Source organism: Engraulis encrasicolus, chromosome 16, assembly GCF_034702125.1.
Source record: "Engraulis encrasicolus isolate BLACKSEA-1 chromosome 16, IST_EnEncr_1.0, whole genome shotgun sequence".
Taxonomy (NCBI): Eukaryota; Metazoa; Chordata; class Actinopteri; order Clupeiformes; family Engraulidae; genus Engraulis; species Engraulis encrasicolus.
Window position 1 is genome coordinate 25,808,501 of NC_085872.1, and position 16,389 is coordinate 25,824,889.

Here is a 16,389-nt window from a genome sequence, read left to right on the forward strand (position 1 = left end):
TATAATATAAATTCCCAGTCAAAGCTTACTGAAATGTGTCCTGATGGCAGCCTGTTTGATTGGCACGTGGGGCTTATGAATCATCCTGGTTGGCAGCTGTTGCTCTCATGATGGCTGTGCAGGCTTCCTGACCTTGACGGCCTGCTTTCATTTTTCCCCCCTCTTCTAAGCACTCTATTTTAAGAAGTACGCCCCTTGTTTTATCTCTCTCTGTCTATTTTAAATATCATCAGTTCTCCTGGCTTCAAGTACTCACAATCCTCGTTAATCCGCCCACTTCAGCCCACCTGTGGCACACGCACACACACACACACACACACACACACACACACACACACACACACACACACACACACACACACACACACACACACACACACACACACACACACGCCACAGTGATTGATCTTTGTTGAACTCAATATGACCTTTAACATCCTTTGTTGTTGGTGGAGGTAATATACTTAAACACATTTGCACTGTGTTGAAATGAGATCTTTAACCTTTTAACACTGTGATTACTAACTGCTAACTGTTGCCACCATGCAACCCCCGTAATAGGCATAGGCTTCTTATTTACCCCATACTCAGGTAGGCGCCTAGTGCTTGACAAATGTTGGTAATATCAGGTTTCCTTTATGCAGTTGTTTAGCACCTATGTAGTGAGATGACACACATTGTAATAGTTTCTATGATGCCGGCATGTAGACAAGAGCTCTTTTCCAAAATGAGATATATCCATTTTATACAATGTTGGGAAATTGACATTTTTGTATTGGGCATTCCATTGAATTGGATTACAAAATGCATTTTATAGAGGTTTAAAAAGCATTCCAATTCCAATATTAAAATGCAAAAAGTCAAAAATGGTGGATAAAGCGTTTTGGAAAAGATTATTATTATTATAATACAAATGATACTTTGGAAGAAGGCAATTGATCTGCCATGTAAATACATGTGCCCTTCCCCATGGTTCTTTGATTACTTAGATTAAAATTACGTTTTTTCATACTTATTGTTAAATTACTAAGAGGAGTCGTGTTTCCCAAATGAAGAGTGAAGACAACACTGGGGAAACCAAACAATATTTGAATTATTTTGTTAGAGAAATGTGAGAACATAGTGGTGGAAAAAAAGGTCAAGGTAAGACAGCAGTCAGTTTGCTGAAGGTGATTTTATTTCACACACACGTAGGAGGGAGGCAGTGGTTTTAAAGGGAGTCGCTGTTGCACTTAGTGCGAAGGACTGCTGGCTGGGTATTGCTGGGTGTAGAGCCTTATTCATCAAACCCTTTCTGCAATGAGAGGAAGAAAAAAGATTACATTTCACATTTTACACATTACATTTTCCATGTAGGAACTAGGGATGCAAATTATCGATTAATTCATTAATCATTAGTTGATAGCCTTATCGATCGACTTACGATTAATTGATAAGCGGCGTTTTCCCCCCCGAAATCTCAATGTTTCTCGAAAAAAAAACTACTAAATCTAAAATGTTATATTAAAAATTGAGAAAATACCACGTTTAAATTAATTCTATTTCAATTCTTTAATCCAAAGGTGATTTAAATATTCCCACTCTTCACACCCCTCTTCACACACACTCTTCACATGCCCATTTCACCTGGGTCTCTTGTCAGTTGAATTGTCGATTAATTGCGATTAATGTTTTTTAATCGATTAATGCATTGATTAATCGTTTGCATCCCTAGTAGGAACCTTTCCGGACATTTCTGCATGCCCTGCATTTCCCCTTCTGCTACATTACATAATTATCCCACCTCTCATTTCAGCACTCAAAATCACACTTACAAGCTCTAAGACAAAAAACTAGCAATTTGTACACTGTAAAAAATTATATCATTGATAAGTCATGATAACTTATATAATTAAGTTATTTTCCTATATACTGCAATGGCAACAGCATGGTTTAATTTGAAGTTTACCAGCTGCCTCAGAATTCCAAATTAATTTAAATCTTTATTGTAAGTTCAATTGCAATTCAAAGCTTCACACAACTTATAACAAGGATTTAAATTAACTTGGAATTCTGAGGCAGCTGATATTTTTTTACAGTGTAGTAACAGTTTTGGGATCGCCAAATTAGGCTGTTGGTTAAACCTGTATGTTAAACCTGTCTTGCATTTTCTTCAGCCCTGCACTCCATTGCGTTATACCTGTATACCATTTCACTATATTACACATCTGAAAAATGAAAAAAGGCCTTTTTTCATTTTTCAGTTTTACAATATTTTGGTCAGCACCTTAAAAAGGAAGAGAAAAACTGTTGGGTGACGCCTGCTCCAACCCTTATGAACTATATTACACATCGGCATGGAAATAGCTTGAACTCTGAAGGAAACTGACCTTAGAACCCACGTCCCTGCTTTTGGTACGCATCTTGTTGACTTGAGACTCAGCAATGTCGGCTCGCTCAACAGCCTCATCCAGCTCATGCTGAAGCTTCCGGAACTTGCCAAGGTGAACATTAGCTTGCTCTTCCTGTGTATCAGAAACACAACATTTAACATAAGCCACAACACACAGGGGGGTTTAACACAGTGTGTGTGTGTGTGTGTGTGTGTGTGTGTGTGTGTGTGTGTGTGTGTGTGTGTGTGTGTGTGTGTGTGTGTGTGTGTGTGTGTGTGTGTGTGTGTGTGTGTGTATGTTGTTTGGTGGGTAATACTTACAGCCTCCTCAGCAGATCTCTTGTAGGCCTTGACCTTCAGCTGCAGCTTGTCCACCAGATCTTGCAGACGGGCGACATTCTTCTTGTCCTCTTCAGTCTGAGTAACAGAACATGCAGTTGGCATTTTAGTGGTGATGATTTTAGGCAAAAATAATCAGTGATTCCGTAGAGCGATTACAGTAAATCTCATGTTACCTGGTAGGTGAGCTCCTTGATACGGCGTTCGTATTTACGAACTCCCTTCACTGACTCACTACTTTTCTTCTGCTCGTTCTCCACCTCTGTCTCCAGATCTCTGACCTGCCAAGTAACAAACAATGCACATCAGCATGGTGAAGGCAGATTATATACTGTTGATAGTTCCTGGTGATTTGCTAGAGGAAAAGAAACGAATGTGGCTTCATTTAAACCTACCCTGGCCTCCAGCTTCTGCAGTTGCTTCTTGCCTCCTTTCATGGCAATCTGCTCAGCCTCATCCAGGCGGTGCTGCAGGTCCTTGATGGTCTGCTCCATGTTCTTCTTCATGCGCTCCAGGTGAGCGCTGGTGTCCTGCTCCTTCTTCAGCTCCTCAGCCATCATGGCAGCATCAGTGATGGCCTTCTTGGCCTTCTCCTCAGCGTTCCTGCACTCCTGGAGTGAATCCTCAAACTCAGCATGAAGTTGAGTTATATCACTGTCCAACTTCTTCTTCTGGTTCAGAAGGCTGGTGTTCTGTTGGCATTAAATATCACGAACGTGAAGATCATGCATCATGATGTATCATCATAATTGTGCAACTCCAAATGTTATGTTTAAAATATGTATTTCATATACTCACCTGTGAGTGGAGCAGTTGCACTCGCTCAGTAATGTCAAGCAATTCCTGCTCAGCCAGTTTCCGGCCTCTCTCAGTCTGCTCCACCAAGTTCCTCAGCTCCTCCAGCTCTGCCTGTTGCAGGTTGTTACGCCTCTCCACGATAGCAATGTTCTCCTTTAGATCATCATTGCTCCTCAGGGAGTCATCCAACTGCAGCTGTGCATCCTGAAACCAAACAGCAATAGGTGACACTTGTTGTGATCCACATGTATTTTACAGACAAGTTTAATGTACATGCGTTTTCATTGATTTCAAACATGGACTTTGTATTTACCTTAAGATGCGACTGTATAGCCTTGAGGTGCTTCTGGGCCTCTGCTGCCTGCCTGTTGGCCTGACTCAATTGGATCTCCATCTCATTGAGGTCTCCCTCCATCTTCTTCTTGATCCTGAGCGCCTCGTTCCTGCTGCGAGTCTCAGCCTCCAGGGAGCTCTGCAGGGTGTCGATGGTCCTCTGTGTGTTTCTCTTGCTCTGCTCCATCTCCTCGTCCTTCTCAGACAGTTTGCGCTCAATATCAGCCTTCACCTGGTTGAATTCCAGTTGAGTCCTCAAGATTTTACCTTCCTCGTGCTCCAGTGAACCCTAGAAAGCCATAGAAGTTGATAAACCAAGGGCCATACCATAAACCTGTGCACTGTATGAATCGTGTTCAGAGAACGGTGGGGCTTACTGTACCTCTGCTTCCTCCAGAGCAGCTTGAATTTCGGTTTTCTCCTGCTCCAATTGTTTACGAACTTTCTCCAGCTCATGGGCTGTTTTAGCTCCCTCACCAAGTTGCTCAGAGAGATCACTGATTTCCTCTGAACAAAGCAATATTATTTATGGTTAGCCCACGAAAGATAGACGTATGTTCAATAATAAACACAGTATTAGCAATTTTATACCTTGGAGGATCTTATTTTCTCTCTTCAGTGTTTCTAGGTGGTCCAAAGCTTCCTCATAGGAGTTCTTCAGTTTGAAGAGTTCCGTGCTCATGCTTCTCGATTCCTTCTGGGAACTCTCTAGTTCACACTGAGACTCCTCATACTTTTGTTTCCACTCTGACAATACCTGAAGAAATCCCACAGACATAATTCAGACAGAAGACCAAGAAAACTGTGTCATGTCATTGTGGACATACTGTAACACATTCTGAGTAAGATGTCATATTTAATATTAACATTTGTGTTTGTTTTCAATGTAATTTCAATGTAATAAAGACACAAGAGACTTGCTTTATCAAAGTTCCTTTGTTTTTTATCCAGAGAGGCAGCAGCCGCATTGGATTTCTCAACATCCACCATGAGGTCTTCGATCTCATTCTGCAATCTGTGCTTGGTCTTCTCCAGCGAGGAGCATTTGGCATTCACAGCCTCCACTGCTTCTTCAGCATCTTGTAGACGTTGAACCAGTTTCTTCCTGAAAATGACAGTGAGGTAAAATAAATCTGGTTAACAGGGTTTGAAAGTCATGCAATGAAGTTTGCAATCATGGGACTAATGTTTGCTATGGATTGAATGCATAGCCTAAATATATTGCTTGAATACAAAATCAAAAGAATGCCTTACTTTGCCTCTTCCAGTTCCTCTGTCCTCTGGATGGCATCAGTCTCGTACTTGGTTCTCCAATTAGCCACCTCAGAGTTGGCCTTAGACATGGACCTCTGGAGTTCAGCCTTGGCCTCCTGCTCCTCCTCAAACTGCTCTCTGAGCAGGTCACAGTCATGACGAGCAGATTGCACTGCATGAGCAAGGGCATTTTTAGCCTAAGAGAAGAAGCCAATAGATAATAAGGCCATATATTTCAGGGAAGCTTTAATAATGAAGATTAAAAAATGATTCTGCATGGACCAACAAGTTCCATTGACGTACCTTAACTTCCTCTTCCAGTTGTCTTTTGAGATCTTCAAGCTGTTGGTTGTAGGAGGTCTTGCCTCTTGTCAGCTGTGAGATCAGCGATTCTTTCTCCTCAAGCTGCCTTCCCAACTCATCTACAAAAAAACAGTGCAACTTAATGTGTGATTCAAAAGTGTCACAAGAACATGAACATACATGTATGAGTGATATCATCTGGACTGACCATTATCTGCTTGAAGTTTGGCTTTCTGGGTTGTGAAATCATTCAGCGATCTTTGACTCTCCTCGCCTTTGCTCCTGTATTCATTCACTTGGTCCTCCAAGCTTCTGCACATTTTCTCCATGTTGGTCTGTAATACGACGATACATTACTATGGAATTGTTTCTTCTTGCAGGAATTCATATAGAACATGTTTGCAGCAATATCCTAGAATGTAAGTATTTTCTGTAGACCTGCTTGCTGTAACTTACCTTGACTTTGACCACCTGTTCCATACTTGCTGCCACGTCATCCAGCTCTAGTCTGAGCTCACTCTTCTCCTTCTCAAGCTTCTGCTTGACTCTCTGCAGGTTGTCTATCTGCTCTCCCAGGTCGGCCACGCTGTCAGCTTGTTTCTTCCTCAGGGTGGCGGCTGTGGCTTCATGCTGCAGAGTGGCCTCTTCGAGGTCCCTGCGCAGCTTCTGGAACTCAGCCTCCCTCTTCTTGTTCATCTCAATCTGGGCAACAGTTGCTCCTCCAGCCTCCTCCAGCCTCTCACTGATCTCCTCCAGCTCTCTGGCCAGGTCTGCTCTCTGCTTCTCCACTTTAGCTCTGGCAGCTCGCTCTGCCTCAAGCTCTTCCTCCAGCTCTTCCACTCGCGCCTATGAGGACATATTCATATTCTCACTTGTAACTGTAAACATGTTTTCCAAATCACAATTATGCAAGTGTATTGTTCATTGAAATACCTGAAGTTCCTTCAGTTTCTTTTGAAGTTGCATAATAATGGCTTGGTCATCTTCAATTTTGCTATTAAGCTGGCTGACTTCAAAGTCCTTCCTGTGAGATGTAATCATTGGATTTTTAGTGAGAATTTCTTAACGTGTGTAATATAGACTCAGTGTGGACTCTTTGAATTAGATGTAATCATTTAATATGAAATTAAAATGTTGTCATACTTTTTAAGCTTCTCCTCAAGCTGCTGTTTGTCATTTTCGAGGTCCATGACATTTTCCTGGGTCAACTTTAAGTCACCCTCCAGCTTTCTCTTGGCTCTCTCTAGATCCATTCGCACCTTCTTCTCTTGTTCCAAAGAGGCTTCAAGCTATTGTAGACAAACAGGGAAACCATGATTAAATGTTGTATGAACAAATTCTGGACATGGGCATAAGTTTAAGACTTTAATTCACTCACATCATCCACTTGTTGCTCCAGCTTGATTTTGGCCTTGCTGAGGGTGTTGACTTTGTCTTCCTCACTCTGCAGGTCATCAAGTGTTTGCTGATGTGCTTCTTGAAGGGCCTTCTTTTCCTTGGTCAATTTGGCAATGATTTCATCAAGACCCGCCATCTCCTCAGTCAGATTCTTGACCTTCAAAACATTAAGCATTTTAACAGTTTTTATACATTTTAATTAAACTAATTTACTTAGAGAGGAACACCTACATGATTAAGGAATTAACGGCAAGGGTAGTAGAAATAAGTGATTTATTTGGAAACCTTAGACAAACCACACACAAACCTTATTTTCTGTGGCATGCTTTTCCTTCTCCACTTTGGCCAAGGTGAGCTCCAGATCATCAATGTCCTTCTTGAGCTCTGAGCACTCATCCTCCAGCTTCCTCTTCTTAGCAGTCAGCTCAGCATTCATCTCCTCCTCATCCTCCAGTCTCTCAGTCTGCTCTTTGATCTTTGCCTCCAGTTGGATCTTGCTTTTAATGAGACCTTCACACCTCTCCTCAGCATCACAGAGGTTGTCTTGTTCCTGTTTAAATTGACAGTAATGAATGCATGTCAAATGGTCTCAAGTGTTTGTAATTCCTTATAGAAACAATTTGTTTGCTGTAGATATGACTCACAGACTGGACTTGAAGCTGAAGGTCATTCTTCTCTTGAAGAAGTGAGACCATCTTTTCTTCAAGCTCCTTTCTGCGAGCCTCAGATTTTGCATAGGCCTCTTTCAATTTCAGGAATTCATCCTTCATGTTGGCCATCTCCTTCTCTGCCTCAGCTGACCTCAGCAATGGCTTTATCTTGAAGAAAAGCTTCATCCATGGCCAATTCTTGACCGCCATAAAGGATCGCACATTCCATTGGATGACAAGTAAGGCATCCCTGTGGGGAAGATTGCATGGTGTTGATATACTGCATTTACTAATTGTATTGCTAATGATAGCTACGTGGTCATCATTGCTATGATCATGGCTCATATGGTTCCTGACAGAAGAACTGCTTGGTGAGGCAGTTTCATATACCTGCGCTCCACCATCCTCTGGAATTCAATTCTTGAAAGAAGACCACGTGACCTGGCTTGGATTAACGTGATAATCTTGGAAAGACGTTCATCTCGCATTTCCTCAAGTCGACCCAGGAGACCAGCTTTGAAGAATACCTAATTAAAAGCAAAAATCACTCAGAAAGGTGTCATTTTCATGATTCTGTCAGGTAAAATGAACTCCCTAGTGGTACTACCTTGGTATGGCCGAATCTGTACTGTTGATGATCAATATCCGTCAGAGATGCCAACAATTTTTCTGCACTCTTCCTGCTGTCCATGAACTGTCCCTCTGGGATTGCATTTGGGTTTAAGATACGGTATCTGTCAAGTTGACATCGAATTGGAATTAGTCATGTAAATCATTTAGGTAATTAAAGAATAATTTCTGACTACAAAAAATGTGACATACAATACCTCTGCTTGAAGTCTCCATAGAGGATCCTGTTGGGGAAGCCCTTTCTGCAGATCCTGATGCCTTCCAGCACACCGTTACAGCGCAGCTGGTGCATCACCAGAGGGTTTTCCATTGCCCCAGGAGTCTTGGTCTCATTGGGGATGATGCAGCGCACAAAGTGGGGGTGAGTCGACCTCAAGTTGGTCATCAGCTTGTTGAGATTTTCCTGCCACAACAATGTTGCTGTTAAAATCATAGTTGTGTAATTGCATGTCAAGTTATCATTGCAGAATTTTTGCATTTTTTATACCCTGTGAAGAGCAGACACTGTCTGGAAAGACGATCCTTTCTTCTTCTTTTCTTTCTTTCCTCCATCTGCTACAATATTTGGGGAAACAATAATATATGTATTGTATTGTACTGTATAATATGTAATGTAATGTAATGTAATGTATATAAAAGTTTGTTAAGACAGAAGAGTGGTATTGAACAAAAAAAGAGGAAAAGCAGAGGCACTCTGAGATTTGGGAAAAAATGTAAAATGCCTTTAATATAACATGGCAATTATGTTCAAAAAACACATGGGCCTACGTGTTGCGGCCATATTGGCCTTCATCAAGGCATCAAGTGTTATTGAACATTAAAGGGACACTGTGCAGGAAATGGTCAAAAAGGTACTGTAACTATGCTGCTCATTGAAACGGCGCTGCCTGTTGCCAAATTTTATCTTTACATGAAAGTTTACTCAGTAATAAACACATATTCATGTATGAAAAGTGCAATTTTTCCAGTCATAATGAATACCTAGAATTTGATGTTGGTGGTAAGTATTTATTAAAAAGGTAACATTATTGAATGGGCAGCATGAATTCTGGAAATAAACAACAAAAAATCTCACACAGTGTCCCTTTAAGATTCACTGGACATGAGTACTCATTCCAGAACGTACTGTACCTGATTCTGCACCCGCATAGCCTAGAAACAGGATGGAAAGGAGCTTTAATGATGACTTCTGGTAAAGTCCAACAACCGTCTCATTCAAAGGGTCCTTGTTCTTCACCAGCCAGTTGCAAATGTTGTAGTCCACAGTGCCAGCGTAGTGAACCAGGGAGAAATGGGCCTCGGCTTTGCCTTTCACATTTCTTGGCTTCTGGAAGTTTCCAGATTTTCCAAGATGGTTGTCATAAAGCTTTGCCTTGAAGGTGTTGTCAGAGGCTTTAGGGAACATGCACTCCTCTTCAAGGATGGACATGATACCCATAGGCTGGAAAGTGGATAATATGCAAAACAAATGAATCCCACTTGATCACAAATATATTTGAGTGATAATCACTGATAATGCCATAGACATATTGTACCTTCTCAATGAGATCAATGCAGGCCTGCAAGTCCATGCCAAAGTCAATGAACTCCCACTCAATGCCTTCCTTCTTGTACTCCTCTTGTTCCAACACAAACATGTGGTGGTTGAAAAACTGTTGCAGTTTCTCATTGGTGAAGTTGATGCAAAGTTGCTCAAAAGTGTTGAACTGCAAAAAGTTAAGCATATTACTATACTGTTCTAACAATCTATATTCAACAGAGGGCATGAACTGTTAGAATATGTGATGACATACATCAAAGATCTCAAACCCAGCAATGTCCAGCACACCGATGAAATACTGTCTGGGCTGCTTTGTCTCTAGGGACTGGTTGATTCTCACCACCATCCACAAAAACATCTTCTCATAGACTGATTTTGAGAGGGCACCAATAGCGTAGTACACCTGTGAAGACAGAACTTATCCGCTTATCTGAAGATCATAATACATATAAAATGATGGCATATAGAGTATATGATGGAATTATAGTGTATACCTGATCTACAGTCTGCCCTTTGGTGACCCACTCGTTTCCTACTTTGACTCTCGGGTGACACAGGCCCTTGATGAGGTCAGCAGAGTTCAGGCCCATCAGGTACGCTGATTTGTCAGCATCTGTGAAATCACAATAAAATCTTAATAAGTGGCCAAGGGAATTACACAGTATACATATGCAAAGCACATGACAATATTCAGTACATGCAATAACACCTGAGAAAATGTAATAAATAATCTTTGATAATGGGTGTTTTTCACCAGTGACTCACCCTCAGTGCCATCAGCCTCTGCCTGCTCCTCACGCTGCTTCTGCTTGAACCTCATGTTGCCGTAGTGCATTATGGCACCGGTCAACTTGTACACAGAATTTTTTTCCTCTTGTGTGAAACCCAGCACATCAAAGGCGGACTGTGTAAATGTCAAAATAAACACAAGAATGTGTCAAGTAGGAAAATAACTTATTCTGACTATGGACAACAGTAACATACTGTATGTTGTCAACACAGTGCTGCTTCTTGTAATGAAACCACATGTCATTCTTGTGGTGCTATCCACCTTATTGCCCATGGTTACAAGGGCGATGACATACTATTTTGGTAGCGATTGCCAATGCTAAATCATTCAGAAGGGCTCCAGACAACCTAAGTGGTAATAGCAGACAGGAAATGTTGTGGAAGCACGAGAAACAATGAAATGGACGGAGTCAATGGGTATGGTAATAAGCTGCGTAACTCACATCAGTGGCCATGAGCTCATCAGCATCATCGATGGAGGCCACGGTGGTCTCTCCTTGGGAGATGAATGAGTAGTCATAGGGGTTGGATGAGACCAGCAGCATCTCTGCAACAAAGAGTGGGGAAAATGGTGTTGTGAATTCAATTTCAGCCCTGAACTTCAGTTCAACTGATGACCACATGCAGCCAAAGCATGTTTCCCAAGTGTCTCACCAAGTATTTCGGGTTTCTTGTTGGACAGCATTTGGTAGAAGATGTGGTAGTCTCTCTCGGCTTTAAGCTGAAAGGTGACACGGGACTTCTCAAGGAGATCTAAAAAAAATGCATGTAAACTGTACGCAATCCCTTCACCAAGTAGAAGCAATGTTCGTAAAAATATTTGATTTTATACTAATTCTACTGTTAAGATACTCAGGCATTTTATAGTACTGTTAAGTGTCTTTATGTTGTGAAATCTTCATGAAGCATACATGTTTCAATGTCAGCTGAAGCCAGCTTTCCTCGAGTGTCAAAGTGGATACGGATGAATTTTCCCTGAAGAGTAGAAGGCCAGTAATGTGAAATTAATACTTTTGTTTATCTATTCAAGGTTGTCAAACTGTTTTAACTACAAAATCACTTACGAATCTGGAGGAATTGTCATTTCTGATGGTCTTTGCATTACCAAAGGCCTCAAGAGCAGGGTTGGCCTGGATGATTTGATCCTCCAGGGTTCCCTAGAGAAATAGTGTTCAGTCATAAAAGGTCAACATTGCATTTTTTAGTGCCATGTGCTATGCAACCAGCCTCCATAATTGCTTAAAAAATAACTAACCTTATTTTTATCTGTCTCCTTCTTTCCTCCACTGGCCGCAATGCTGGCAAAGTACTGGATGACTCTCTTGGTGTTGACAGTCTTTCCTGCACCAGATTCTCCACTGAATGGTGCAATGCACAAATTGTTAGGTTCAGTACAAACAGTATTGAAAGTATGACCACTACATTTGAAGAAAAAACACTTAAAAAGTTATCTTCCCTGCATCTATGCACATAATGAAGATATTGTTCTGGGATTAACCATTTAATGTAGGCCTGGGACTTAATTTCGATTAATTAACTGCACAAACATGAACGCATTTTAAAAAAAAAGAACACACGTTTTTACGTAGTTCTTGATTAGATGGTATACAGCCTGCTGGAATTGATTTGATTTCTCTCTTCTATTGTAATCAACTATTGATAAATCAACAACAGTCTGTTATAGCCTCTGAAGCAACAGAGAGATGTTTTCTAAGAATCAGGGTTCACAATATTCAGAATGTCCTAGAAAGCATTGTGTTTTACGAAAAAAAATCAATGTTATAGTTTACAGAAGATCTACCTATACCTATACCTAAAAAAATGCACTGATCAGTTGATCTTGGTTATTTACTACATTGAACAAAAAGAACCAATAATTTGTTGATTACACTTATGTACTGTCATTATTCAAAATCCGTGTGAAATACTATTCTGATTCATTAATTTCAAAGCCTCTAGTGTATGTGATTAATGTGAGTCCCAGCCCTAATTAAATGTTTTAATTATTTTTATAAGTTTTTCATTCGTTTTTAATGTGTCAGTAACAGTTATATTCGGTTTAAAGTTGTATGAATTGTTCAAGTATAGAAGTCCACTCACGTAATCAGGATTGACTGGTTCTCTCGATCTGTAGATAAATAATGTGAATTATTTTGTGGTATATTGTGGTCACATGAAAAATAAGGTTATAATAAAAGTACTATAGCCTATCATGTATCATGCAGTATTGCCATTTCCTCTCACCTGCCAGCATGTACTGGTAGGCGTTGTCAGAGATAGAGAAGATGTGAGGAGGAGCTTCTTGCCTCTTCTTGCCTCTGTAGGCAATCACCACTTCCTGGTTGTAGACTGGCAGCCACTTGTAGGGGTTGACAGTTACACAGAACAGCCCAGAATAGGTCTGTTGGTGGAAAGATTAGATAAATCTTAATTGTCTCACCATGACTGGACAGAATTTATTTTTAAAAACCTTGAAGGTTTGTACGGCTTTGGACTCACGTAGATCATCCAGGCTGCATAACGCTCTTTGAGGTTAAACAGCACAGCAGGCTCGTGGAGGAAAGTCAACATGGCCATGTCCTCAATCTTGTCAAACTTTGGAGGATTCTGTTGCATAAGGTCCTCCTCTTTGAATGTGCCTTGCTGTATGGTATGCAAAGACACAAACAACTCAATGTCTTATGTACCATCTAAATAGTGATGATAGATACATCATACATTATTTTATTTTGCTCAGTAACTCAATCTTACACCCAACATGGACCTCCAAACATCTAGTTCCATACCAATGATTTTCCCTACCCCGGCCATATGTTAATGACATGGTGACATGAGAGTCAGATGAAGAGTTCAGATGCAAAACCCCCTAAGTGCCTTTTCAGAAAATAATCTTAATCCATTTTTATGTAATACAAAGCTATCAAAATTGCATTTTTAAAAAAAAAATTATTTATGTAATATAACTATTTATATGTTTTATCAAGTACATGAATGTAAACCAAACCAACAACGGGGTTCTCTAAAAATATAGAAGTGCAGGTCTTCAGAAATGGAGTTAGGGGGTTTTGCATCTGAACTCTTCAGATATTCTTTCTGTATTCTGTATTTTAAGGAAAAGTGCCACTGTAACACTTATTAGAGTTCTGGTTGATTCTTTGGCTCTAACCTTCCCATTTGACATATCCACTGTGGCTTTCCCGTCTTCCCGGCTGACAACGGAAGCCTTGACGAACTCTTCGACTGGGTCGGGCACAAAGCACTCCTTTTTCATGTCGAAGATCCGTGTCTGTGCCTCGAGACGCTCACGGTCAGACTTCCTCAGGAAGGGGGCTGCCGGCCCGAACACAGCCATCTCCGCATCTCCCATGGTTACTCTAGGAAGAGATTTGACATACATGCATTTCAAGCCCTCTGATCTCTTATTGTCTTGCTTACTTATTGTGTGGAGGTTTTTTTTAAATCATTATAGTTATATTACCCACAACACGTTTACCAGCTGCCTCAGAATTCCAAGTTAATTTAAATCCTTATTGTATGTTGTGTGGCACTTTGAATTGCAGCTTTGTGTTCAAAGCTCCACACAACTTACAAGATTTAAATTAACTTGGAATTCGGAAGCAGCTGGTAAACTTGTGATTTCAAGTTAAACTTGCTTACAGTGTATAGCACCAATAATGACTTATTACTGACATATTTTTTTACAGTGTATACTGTATACTGGCAATACTAGTAAGTTGCTGGTAATCGCCTAAACACTTTACCTTTTCACTCACAGCCCGCCACAGATGAAAGGAGACTGCTGAGGTTTGACGCTTTGCCTGATGGAAATGGAAGACTGAAAAATCAAACCAACAACACCTTTGAATGATGTTGAAATACAATATAATAACAGGTAGGTACCAGTTGGTTTCCGTCACACAAAGAGGCATTACCTGGGGAAATTTTCTTGAACACACTGGCAAAATAAGGCTAACAACACACAATCACACATCAGAAAGACTCTTACCCAAGGTCAAGATCGATGACTGTGCTGTGCTGGGCCGTGGCAAGGTCTACCGTGATGGCAGCCATCAAATATATAACCCCTGTGGCCCGAGCCCTATAAGGCCAAGGGCACCGCCACCCTGGGACACCCCTCCCTGCCATCCATCACGCATCACACATACTGCCTAAAGGTGTTGTGGCAGACAGAGGTGAGACACCAAATAGACACACACACACACACACACACACACACACACACACACACACACACACACACACACACACACACACACACACACACACACACACACACACACACACACCCAGGCATAGCCCTCCCACTCTCCATGTTAGCAGGGCCTCCAGCGTGTGGTGAAAACAGCAGGGAAAATCACTGGAATGCCTCTCCCGGAGATTAGTACCATCTACACCACACGCTGTCTACGGAGAGTGCAGAACATCCTGCGCGACAGCCACCATCCTGCCTATCATTTGTTTCAATGGCTACCCTCAGGTAGAAGGTACACGTCCCTTCAGAGCCGCACTGAAAGACTGGCCAACAGCGTTTACCACCAGGCCATTAGACTTTTGAATTTGCAGGACTGCTGAGGAACATTACTGTCTATGTTACTGTCTATGTCTATGTTACCCATCTATCCTTTGGACATTTCTGTGTGTGTGTGTGTGCGCGCGTTTGAGAGAGAGAGAGGGGGGGCTGGGGGGGTCAAGCACTGGTGTCACTTTTACCTCTTATTGCACTTAACTTGAAAACCTGCTGCTACTAAGTATTGTACCCCAAACACAATTTCGTTGCCTTTTTGACAATGACAATAAATTCTTGAATCTCATGAATCTCTCTTGAATCTCTTGCAGGCCGGCAGCCAGGAATGCTGCATATCTCCCCATGAGATTCAGTCATGCACAGTGCACAGGCCAGGCTCTCCATCCTTGATTGAGCTACGTATATGTTGCATTTAATTAGCCTCCCATTCTGCGTCGCTCCTCAGTCATAGACCCGTAGAGTTAGCACATCATGCCAGGCATCAAAGAACTGGCTTATTCATGTTCCCTTGTTTTTGTCCTCATATCAGTCTCTCAATTGCCCCCATGGCCACAGAGCCTGTCACAGAGCCTGTCTGGCCTGCGTTTCCCTGGGAACACCAAGGTCACATATCCTGTCAAACGGCGAGCGGTCAGGAGCAGGAGCACACCTCTGTAACATACCTTTGTGTGTTGGCTATGTGTGTTTTTTATTATTCCGTACTAAGGAAAAGACCAACGAAAACATGCACATTTGGCCATCTACGGGGAGCACGGTGGAACACTGGGTGGGGGGGGTGGGGGGTGGGGGGTACTGTAGCATTCATCCCACAGCTTCATTCTGCTATGCTATCATTAGTGAGCAGACCCTTCAAATGCTAGGCCCTTGTAGTGCACTGTAAGTACTGTACATAATATTTCATATGGGTACGGAATTTCAGTTATTTAATTTGCCATGCGTTTGATCTTGCGTTAACGGTCTACCTACTGCCATTCAGTGTGCATGATCACTTGTTTGATTTGCATGCTTAGAGAATGCATTCTTTATTCTTTTACAGTCAACAATTACAAAAACACTGAAGACATTTTAATCATAGTATGTGTATGTGTGTGAATGTGTACCGAATTCTATCAGTTTTGATTTACACATAAATCACTTTGTGTTTTCAGTGGTAATATCATGGCTTGTTGACACTATAGTCTTTTCGTCCAGTGTACTATTGTCACACTGTGATGGTATCCATCCAACTGGAGACCCAGGCCCAGGGAACTAGGCTAACAATATGGAGTTATGATAACATTTGGGTCCATTTCACAGTTTTATTAACCCCTTTGCATATAGAGCCTATGGTATAACCCTTCTGTAGCCAAAATTGTAATAACCAAGTCTTGATCTATTAGTTCTCTAATGATCTGCAATGTCATTACAATGTTGTTATGATGGAGTTGAGTCTTTTCAG

The 16,389-nt window shown here is 41.4% G+C and overlaps 1 protein-coding gene across 1 annotated transcript; it reads right to left on the reverse strand.

The window, feature by feature from the left end:
• Positions 1–1,155: 1,155 nt before the first annotated feature.
• LOC134465457 (myosin-7-like) lies at positions 1,156–14,488 on the reverse strand. The gene is made up of 39 exons (XM_063219128.1): positions 14,412–14,488; positions 14,167–14,223; positions 13,572–13,779; positions 12,905–13,048; positions 12,650–12,806; positions 12,506–12,533; positions 11,661–11,763; positions 11,470–11,562; positions 11,317–11,380; positions 11,060–11,158; positions 10,849–10,952; positions 10,382–10,520; positions 10,111–10,229; positions 9,870–10,019; positions 9,612–9,782; positions 9,208–9,517; positions 8,564–8,631; positions 8,274–8,479; positions 8,054–8,180; positions 7,837–7,973; positions 7,441–7,696; positions 7,104–7,346; positions 6,777–6,953; positions 6,542–6,687; positions 6,332–6,422; positions 5,855–6,244; positions 5,607–5,733; positions 5,399–5,517; positions 5,096–5,292; positions 4,763–4,946; positions 4,433–4,598; positions 4,224–4,348; positions 3,822–4,130; positions 3,509–3,712; positions 3,106–3,402; positions 2,887–2,991; positions 2,693–2,788; positions 2,370–2,504; positions 1,156–1,294 (listed from the first exon to the last, which is right to left on the reverse strand). The coding sequence occupies exons 3-39, from the start codon at positions 13,770–13,772 to the stop codon at positions 1,277–1,279; spliced, it is 5,805 nt and encodes a 1,934-aa protein (XP_063075198.1). The 5' UTR covers positions 13,773–13,779; positions 14,167–14,223; positions 14,412–14,488; the 3' UTR covers positions 1,156–1,276.
• Between the last annotated feature and the right edge of the window lie 1,901 nt (positions 14,489–16,389).